At 38.8% G+C, this 10,365-nt stretch overlaps 1 protein-coding gene across 1 annotated transcript; it reads right to left on the bottom strand.

The window, feature by feature from the left end:
* Nucleotides 1-1,788: 1,788 nt before the first annotated feature.
* LOC144978995 (uncharacterized) lies at nt 1,789-3,051 on the bottom strand (the record flags this gene model as incomplete). The annotated part of the gene is made up of 1 exon (XM_078925615.1): nt 1,789-3,051. A coding segment is annotated over exon 1 (1,263 nt), but the record flags the coding sequence as incomplete, so codon positions are not given.
* Nucleotides 3,052-10,365: the final 7,314 nt, after the last annotated feature.

The following is a 10,365-nucleotide window of genomic DNA, read 5'->3' as shown; positions in this document are numbered from 1 at the left end:
CTTCTTCTTCTTCTTCTTCTTATTATTATTATTATTATTATTATTATTATTATTATTATTATTATTATTATTATTATTATTATTATTATTATTATCATTATTATTATTATTAATATTTATAAAACAAATCGACAGTGCTCCCGTGGCAGAGAGGGGAGAGCCGTCTCAAGCCATCCGGAGGCCCTCCAGCTGTCCGAAGCTTTCCAGAAGACTTGCTCCTCATGCTGGCATTTATTTTAATTTGTATTTTCACCGTCAGCTTTTGTCATGCGTTTATTTATTCAATCTGTCAATATATAGCATTTTAAAAACTCTAGAAACAGTGGGCGCTCCCCTTTTACGGCAGACTTTTAAGCAGGTCAATTTTAAAAGTTTCATTTCAAACATAAAAAAAATAATTGTTACAAAAATTATAGAATGGTGAAAGTTTAAACTTTCCTAATACGACCATGTTTTCGTTTTCCGTCGCCATTTTGTTCTGCTAAGTATTGAAAGTGTAGTCCTCGGTTTGTTTGTTTTTTTCTGTTAGGGTTACCTCGAGGTAGGAGGATTTTTTTTCTATTAGGGTTAGTCATAGGTCTTAGTAAAGGTTCTAGGGTGTTTGTTTTCCTATTAGGGTTAGTTAAAGGTACTAGGCAAGGACATCTATACGGAAGGACGCGAAACGCTGATTTCCTGAGGTTTTTAGCGAAGGCGATGTGATTTCATTACCTATAATCCAATTTTCCCTATTTTTCTTGATGGAAAACTGTAAATTATACATTGTATTTGTTCACAGGCAATGCACAAGCAAAAAAGCGCAAAAAAGCACCAAAAAATGATATAAGAGGCACAACAGTAACAAAAGTTGTAAATTAGAGGATTTTCATATAGTGGTACACCACATTGTCTGAGATTTTTAAAATTCACATTGCTTTAAGGTACTGATTGGAGATGCAAAATTTGATGTATTTCTTTTTTTTAATATATGCTGCACACTGTATGGAAATCCTGTTGTCAAAAACAAGCACTCACTTTGGTTATTCCGCGAGCTGAACCCTTTTAAGGGAAGTTTGGTATAATGTGGCATTTTTTTCATGATCCCTATCCAAATTTTGAATGCCATGAAGGAGGACATTTGCCAAGCGTGTGAACATCTGGGTTAAGGATGATATAGGAGTAGACTACTTGATTCACTTTTACAACCAAATTTCTGTATAATTCTATCATACATAGCAAATCTGCCGTCCACAGGCAAAGCGACGTAACTGACACTGACAAAATCGAAATTTTAAAAATTATTTGTCCCTCAACAGAGAGCATATCTACACAATACAAATGGCGTATTTTCCATCTGTCAAATCATTGTAACTGAGAAATCTTTCTATAACACCAACAGTTTTTAAATTTTTTTCTCGGAATTGAAAAAAGTGAAGATACGCCACTCTGCCTTTGGACTACAGAAATATCTGGGAAGGGCAATAAGAAGAAACAATTCTGATGTTATGTTGTGAACTCTTAGGCCTATTATTGACATGAAATTCTAATTTATCATTATGATAGTGTTTATTTATCTTATACTATATAATTTTGTATGTGTATGTGTGTGTGTGCGGGGGGGGGGGGGGGGTATTTCAAGCAATAATTAAACTTTAGAAAAGACAATACATGATAAACAATTCCACTTACTCCTTGGGATGACAATTGAAGATTGTAATAATCATCCATCATTGACAAAATTTTCACTAGTCTGCGACGACAGCATGCCTTGTGTCTTGTTTGTTTAACAAAACAAAGACCAACCCTGATCAGCTCAAAGGTTGACTGATGTGGCACTGTCAAAAAGCCTCTTGAGACCTCTTGAATATGTTGACTTATTTGACAGGATACAAGAGGCTCATCATCGGAATAGTTCACCTCTACACATTTCCTCTCCAGCCAACCCGCCACAAATGCTGCCGCACTCTCCTCTGTATCTGACAGTGTCACGCTTTCCAGGCAATTCTCTATGGATGAAGCGTCTTCCATCCCTAATGTTCCTTGACAGGCGTGCACATTGACAGAAGTATCCGTCTCAATAGAGGTCAAATATGTGGCTGCAAACCGTGCCAAACGCTTTTTAAAGGCACAGAAGACATCACCCGCAGACATGAATGCATTGGCCCCTATTGCGTGCATGTAGACAGAGAACTCCCCTTCAATTCTGTCGGATTGGATTTCTCTTAGAAGAACACACTCAAAACCGCTTGAAAGCAAATGATCTCTAAGAGAAATCAAACCTTCCATAGTTTGAACAAGAGCCCTCCGCGTGTCGTGGGTCAGGCACTGCACTCTTTTCTCGCCATGTCCTGAGTGTGCCGATTTAAACAAGTCATGGAAATTCTCAAGACTGGTTGAATGGCCATCTTGGACAGACCGGCAAGGATCCCGCAGTCGACAGTCCATCCCTTTCTGTGAAACATTAACTGTGTTCCACCAATTCAGAACTTGGCGCATGAAATATGATGTGTCAATGGCACCTCTTGCCTGCAATGCAGCAACTACCCTGCCGTTGAACACCTTCAACACATGCTTGACATTCTGAAGTTGAAGCCGAGTAGGATGGACGGAAGCATGCGTTAAAGGAGTGCACTTCAGGATGCTGTCTTTCTCAGCCTGGTGGAGTTCAATCACATCAGAAAATGTTCCAATATGTTGATTATCGAAAGACAGTTTCTTACATTTTTCTGTGATCCAGTTGTTGCGGATGCACTTCAGGAGATGAACAGTGTCATATAATAAAATCCAAGTACGCTGTTCATTTAAGCGATGAATGGCCTGGGAGTCGGTTGTCCTGACAAACAGCTGACAAAACTGTTGATTTATTTTGTGGTTGTCAGTAATCGAACCAAGTACAATGCCACCAGGTTTCTCAACTACAGCTGCAGCTTCTTTAACTATCTCAAACTGGTAAACTGCAGTCAATTTGTAGACCGGAGTGACTGAGACCATGACACTGGGTCCGCCGTGAAGACATTTCATCATCACACACAGCATGGAACTCGCTTTGCAGTCTGGATTGTTTTTTGCCATGCCACTCAAAACACCACCAGAATAAGCAATGGTGGGGCGAATTTTCACTTCATCAATGAGAAGCAGACAATTTTTCTGATAAGGGTTACTTTAAAAAAATGTTTTTATCAATACTTGCTCCATGCCAGTGGTAGAAATAATACACTGAAGCTTGCGGGCAGATGGAAGGATTAGGAATTCGCGAAGGACTTCATAATTTGCTTTGGGGAAACATTCTAAGGCAAAACAATAATCAGATACGGTAAATGTTTTATGGCATAATAATTCTAGTTGTCTTGTAAAAAAATTCAAGCGTTTGGCTTTTTGAATGTCATCCACAGAATCAAAATTCACATTTAATTTCAAAATAGAAACAACTTTATCAACAACACTATCAATATTGTGTTCATATGAGATGACTGAGTGAACAATGGCAAAGAATTGAGAAAAGGTGCCCAGACCATTATTGGGATTGAGGATTTTCCCCAAAGGCACATTGATTCCCATTTTATGTGCATTCAGTGTAAGAGGGGAGCACAGTGTGGCCTTATCATGAACAATCACAGATGCAAGAGTTTCACTGTAATCCTCAGTCATGAAAAGGCAAATAAATTTGTTAGAGGTACGGTTAATAATTATGTTGTCATACTTTTTCTTTAGCTCCTTATCAGGATTGAAACTACTAAAAGATAAAATTTTGTCTTTCTTCACAAAATAGTCTAATTGTTTATCTTCAGTTTTGGGTGGACGAGGCTTAGATTTTGGGGTTGTAAGACACGATGTAGGGACATTGAAGATAGATGGTGGGCATGCTGGCTTAGAAAAGCCCCCAGGAAGTTTAACCATTTCAACGTTTTGAGGCCAGTGTTTTTCACAAATAAAAATTTTCGATGGGTTAATTTCAAAGTTTTCACGTGGGGGAAGTACATCTAACCATTTTCTTTTCTCGGTCTCATCCTTCGGTAAATTGAAGACACGAGCTTTGTTAGTCTCATCATAATTCCCCTTACAGTTCACAACACCACATTTATTAGGCATCTCGGCAAGTTAGATACAACACAAAAGTGTATAAAATAGATTTACCTTGAAATCAAAGGCTATTTAGAATATAATTTAGATAGAATATAATAATCCACAGTAATCCACATGCACAACGAAGTCACTTTCGGTTTGAAATCAAATTTTGTAAACACACCGACTCACTCCGCCGGTAGAGTAAACATTCGCCGAATATAGTTCTCAATACTGACTAGACTTGAATCTGATACTGGACAAAACGATATAGTTTCTTAATTTTTCTAAAATCATTTTTACAAAATCATAAGAATTATATGTATTTTGTTTGAAGAACATGCTGTTTAAATTAATTTCACAATGCTACAAATAACTACGCGCATGACGTGTTTTTAAAAATAGATTGCTACCTACTAGTTTTGACTTTCTGAGTAGAAGACTTATGCCTTCGCTAGCTCAGGCAGAAATTCAGAAATTCCGGTCCTGTATTGAGGGGTCCTTGGTACTAGGTTATATTTTTTTTCTTAGGGTTAGTTGATGGAATATTTGAGTTGTTTCCCTTAGCACGAGGAGCAATTAGTAGGACCCCAAGATTTATAAATAGTAACAGACTTGGGTCGCATGCCATTAGGGTACCGCACTAACAGGACTGTCCCACTGTCCCAAATCTGGCCTTTAACTTTAGATGATTTTTGGTGTACCTGACTATAAAGAAACCTTATTTGACTCACTGTAACCTCAATGAACATTGAATATAACCCATAACTAGTAACAAGAACTGAAACCCATGACCTATTAAACATAGACAAGAACTGAAACCTGTTACAAAATAAACATAAGAACTTACTGTGACCTTTAGATAATGTGAGGATCAATCCATTGTTTGATTACTGCATTGATTATTTGAACGTAGACATTGTCGTCTGGAACCTAATAAATTACTGTGTTTCATTCATCTGAACATTTATCTCATCAAGCACTCATTTAAACCATGACATCCACCTTCATTAGACCTGGAATCAATCCCCAGTTGTATCCGCCTTTTATAGCTCTCGGCTCACTCCCAACTGATGTCCACCTTCCATATCGTTCACTCCAGGCAATTACAGCACGTAGAAAAAATCACCACACAGACGGAGATAAGTTGGGGACCCTGAGGTCTTACAAACTAAATGATCATATTTTTCTATCATTCTATAATCGTTCATATATCATTTAGCTTTATATTCACATCATTCACTTCTATCTAGTGCGGGGCGGTCCTTGGCAAGCTTAAGGACCACGGTCCTACGGTCCCTGGGAAATGAAAACCGCAAGGACCGGTCCTAGGACCGGTCCTTTTCGACATTGAACATTCCTGAGAGACTGTCGGAAGTTCGAACCGTTTTGACCTTTGGGACCGTGGGATCGTTCATTCTTGAACCGTTAAAGACCGCTACACGATGAAAACCGTGGTCTACAGGAGTAAAACACACGGAGTAGTCACACTCATTTCAAATTGTAACCTAATTAGAGAAGAGGGGTGATGCCTTCTTTATTTGCTCACCGTACTTCATTGTTACTTCGATAATTTAATAAAATTTGAAATTTATCCCCATTAACGGAGATAATGGCATCGCCCAAGGCGTTGATCGAGTTGTTCGTGGCGTTGATACACACACGCAACTCCTACCCCCCCCCCCCCCCCTCCCCACACCACACACACACACACACACACATTAGAGGGCAGCGAGCATTGAAGAGTAAGAGAGAGACGTGAAGTTATAATAAGAGGGGGTGGATGCGGTAACAAGTTAATAAGTAATAAGTGGTGTCCATGGTGACTTTTCGCCAGATCTAACAAACCCAGCTACCCATTCACTGCTGAGTAGACAGGGACTCAGAAAAAACTCGACTGCACGCGGGATCGATCTCTGGCCCTTTGCGTACAAAGAGAGTGCTATATCAACTGAGCTATCGGGGTCCCCAAATATTCTATTGGACTTTTTTAAAATACAGACGTTATAACTGGGTTTTTTGGAAGGAAGAAACTAATGAAACTCATATTATTTGATTAGTTAAAACACCAAACGAAATTTTAATATTATTGTATTATTTTAAATGACAACAATGCGATAGAAAGGAGTGGTGACAAGAGATGGACAAAAGAAAACAAAAAATCGGACTTGCTACTTGCTAGGTTCGACACACACACACACACACACACAAACACACACATCTTTAGTAGTCACATGCATTTCAAACAATAACCCATTAGAGAAGAGGGGTCATGCCTTCATCATAGATCATTGTCATTGCGATCATTATGGTGTAGTTAATTTTGAAATTTACCCCGTATAATGGAATCGTCCAAGGCGTGTGCCTCCTGTTCCCCCATCTCACACACGAAAGGGCGGTTTGCGGAGTGGAGGGAGGTGGTCGTCTGCCTCTATGGTCGTCTGTGTCGTTTAGTGTATGGCGAAGGGGGGTGGGTGCGATTAATTAAGTGGGATGGGTGGTGATTGGTGGAAGATAGGCAACCGAGCCAACGAATCGCTGGGGAGGTAGTATGGCGCGAGACCGTTGAAAGGTGATAAGAAGTGAGGACCGCCGCCGGTCTTCCACTATGGGACCGATCCCCGGTTCACAGCTAAAAGACCGTGGGACCGGTCCAAGGACCGGTCCTCAGCGCGGCACTACTTCTATCACCAACTCATCATATATCTGTCAATCAACAGTTTCATCAATATTATTTTAACATTCATCCTTTTGTCACCGCCTATGTTATCAACATCATAATTTTACGTAGAAACGACATCTTGATAACATTCATCACACCATCATCATCATTATCATCATCCACCATACCTTCTCGATTCATCTTCTTATTCATTCATATACATTTCATTTATAACCAGCTCATTAAATTAATTTATAAACACTTCATCTCACGGACTTGTGTTCATAATTTGTGAATCTTTGCTGGTCAGGCCTCCCCCCCCCCTCCTTTTTTATTAAAAAAAAAATATAAGTGTCGCCGTCTGGGTCCGAACCGTGCACATTCGTGCTCAGACCGTGTGACAATAACCAATATACTTATTTTGAAGCAAGGTTCACAGTGATGCGTTGCAAAGAATGAAAATAGTATCAAGCTTTAAAACATAATATTATATTCAAGCATTGGGATGGGAGTAAAAAATGTTAAGAATTAAACACACGGTTCTGCAAGACTTAAAGATCGATGAGAAACGATTTAACCGGAAGCGGACGAGAGACGCATGCGCAAAAGCCATTTTGACGTTCTCTCTGTAAGGCCATGTCCCAACAATAAAATCAAGTGGGAAGTAACTTCGGAACTGTTGACTGTAAACAACTTGTTTTTATTGGCTATAAAATAAATACTTTATGTTATTTTGAAACAAAAAAGCAAAAAAAAAAAATAAATAAATAAATAAATAAGAGAAAAAAATCGAGACAATTATTTTATGGAAAAATTATATATATCACACTAATGAGTTTGAAATGAAACTTTAAAAAATGACCTGCTTAAAAGTCTGCAGTAGAAGGGGCGCGTCCACGGGTCCACAAGAATCGGTGATTCTAGTTTTAACCTAATTTAGCGTTTATAACTAGTGTGAATTTTATAAGCCTAAAGTTAACCATTATCATTGAGATAAATATTTATATCATAGCAACTCTTATGATTGCAAAATTCGCAAAGACTTCCGAGAGTATTTTATAGAGAATTAAGAGGTATCTATGCTAGGGTAAACACTTGAGATTTAGACCCAGTACTCCATTAAAATGGAAATGGCTCTGCACATGGCGGAAGTCATCGTATTTTAACAAACATAAAGAGGGCAACGCCCACTTTATTTAGAGCCCTTTCCTTAAAGATGGATTATTGCAACATAGTTCAGGTCATTTGCATCAAACTATTCTTAAAATCTGGGTCATGTTTTGAAGGCGACATGCGAATTCGGTTAACTCTATAGGGCAGAGAAGTAACGTCAGACCTTCTATTCTTCCGATTACAAACCTCCTTGAAAGTGTTTTGTATCCAGTCCTTCGGAGGACTAATACTGAATAGATTGCATAAAACTATTTCGTAATAATCATAACTATTTTAGTAGTATGGTGTATAGGCAGATTCTTAGGATTACTGGACGTAAAAGATCGAGGATAGACGATTTTTATTGACGACCATCAAAGACTTGAAAATAAGATGTCATCACTATGAAACCATAAGATCAATTACACAAGGTATGTGTCTTGTCCTCCAGCAGAGAGTTTGCAGTTCCAATGAGATTGGAACCTGTTTTTTGACATCACAATTTTGTTCCATATTTCGTCAGGTTTTGTTGTTTTTTGTTTTGTTTATTTTTTTTTTTTTTTTAATCTAAAAGAGCAGTACAAGAACAGTGTTTTTCATAACTTTAATGTTAAAGATCAACGCACATACTGCCACCTCTTCCGCCTGCATAACTGATTAGAGTTATTTTTCGTAGAATAAGTTTGTAGTGGAAAGTGGTTTTGTAGTTTCTCATCATTCGATTTCGATGACACTTCAAGATTATTTCGATTGATTCAGAGAACATACGTATTAATCTTGTCGGCAACTTCCATTAAATAGAAACTATCAGACTGAAATAAAATTATAAGATTGCGGAGATAAATGATAATATTGATGATAATAATGATAATAATAAAAATAATAATAATAATAACAACGACGACGACGACGACGATGATGATGATGATGATGATGATGATGATGATGATGATGATGATAATGATGCTAAATAATCCCAGAGTCTCTGGTACACTCCTCACTGGTGTATACCTCCCAGAGTCCCAGGTTCATTCCTCACTTGTGTCCACTGTCACATTAACGATGATTCACATTTATTTTATTGAAGTTTTATTTTAGTAAGAACTGAGTTCTCACTCCAGTTATATTTCGGTTGGCTTAGAAAAACTTTACCTTCTAATATTAGATCATCTTTCCTGTAATAGCCTTCTCTTTGAATTGATTTCAAATTGGTGAATACTTTTCGTTTTACCTTCTGTCACGTAGCCACTTATTATAAAAGCTGATCGATTTAATCTTCCTCACTCACTTCTCTCAATAACCTATGCCCTGACGGCCAGAATACTCCACTCCTCATATAATCTATATTTTAAAGATTTTTTTCTTTTTATTGGGACTTGGTCAAACTCCAGTATTTGATTCTCATATCGAGACGCCGGGAACTTCACCGTTTGCCTTTGCCAGCCATTGTCAGGAGTGTAATACCCGGATGACGTCAAAATATCCTCTGCCTGGGAGTAGGACCTTACCAGTCTACACACCTTTATCATCAATATCCAGAAGTAATATTGTCATATTATCACTTGTAACTCTGTTATCCTTATTTATTCATAAGAACAGTCATCTCATTAAATTTCATCTTTCTATATTCTCATCATCTTAAAACAATTCGTCATTTGTTCTTCATTTTAAAAAGTAACTAGTAAATTCTGGGGATCTTATTTTTCACATCTTTATTTTATGAATGTTGTCGAGTTAGCTCTTAAGCACTCATTTAAACCATGACATCCACCTTCCATAGACCTGGAATCAATCCCCAGTTGTATCCGCCTTTTATAGCTCTCGGCTCACTCCCAACTGATGTCCACATTCCATATCGTTCACTCCCCAGTGGTGTCTACCTCCCATAGTCTCAGGTTCAATCCCCACTGATGTCCACCTCCAATAGTATCGTGTTCACTCCCCAGTGGTTTCTCACAAGCCCTGGTTTACTACCCATTGGTATCCACCTCCTATGGCCTCGGGTTCAGTTCCCACCGGTATCCACCTCCTATAATAGTCCCGAGTTCACTCCCGATTGGTCTTGAAATCCCGTGGTACCGTGATCACTCCCCACTGGTGTTCCTCTCCCGTGATTTCTCGTTTAATGGTGTCAATCCCTAATGGTGTCCACCTCTCATATCCCCGGGTTCAATTCCCTTTGGGGTCCACCTCCCATAGTCCCGGGTTCACTCCCCATTGGTGTCCACCTTCCCTAGACCCCGATTCACTCCCGAGTGATGTCCACTTCCCATAGACTCGGGTTCAATTCCCACTGATTATCACCTCCAATTGCGCTGTCTATTAACACTCAATTATGTCCATCTTCCATAGACCCGGGTTCAATCCCCAGTGGTATCCACCTTTTACAGCCCTAGTCTCACCCCACTGGTGTCTACCTCCCAAAGTCCCGGGTTACTCCCCACTGCTGTTCATATCCCCGGGTCCTGAAATTCACTCCAAAATGGTGTTCACTTCTCATAACCCCGTGT

This window comes from Berghia stephanieae, chromosome 8 (genome assembly GCF_034508935.2).
Source record: "Berghia stephanieae isolate SIO BIC M18660-M18661 chromosome 8, UCSD_Bste_1.3, whole genome shotgun sequence".
Classification (NCBI taxonomy): Eukaryota; Metazoa; Mollusca; class Gastropoda; order Nudibranchia; family Aeolidiidae; genus Berghia; species Berghia stephanieae.
This window is presented reverse-complemented; position numbering and strand designations above follow the sequence as displayed.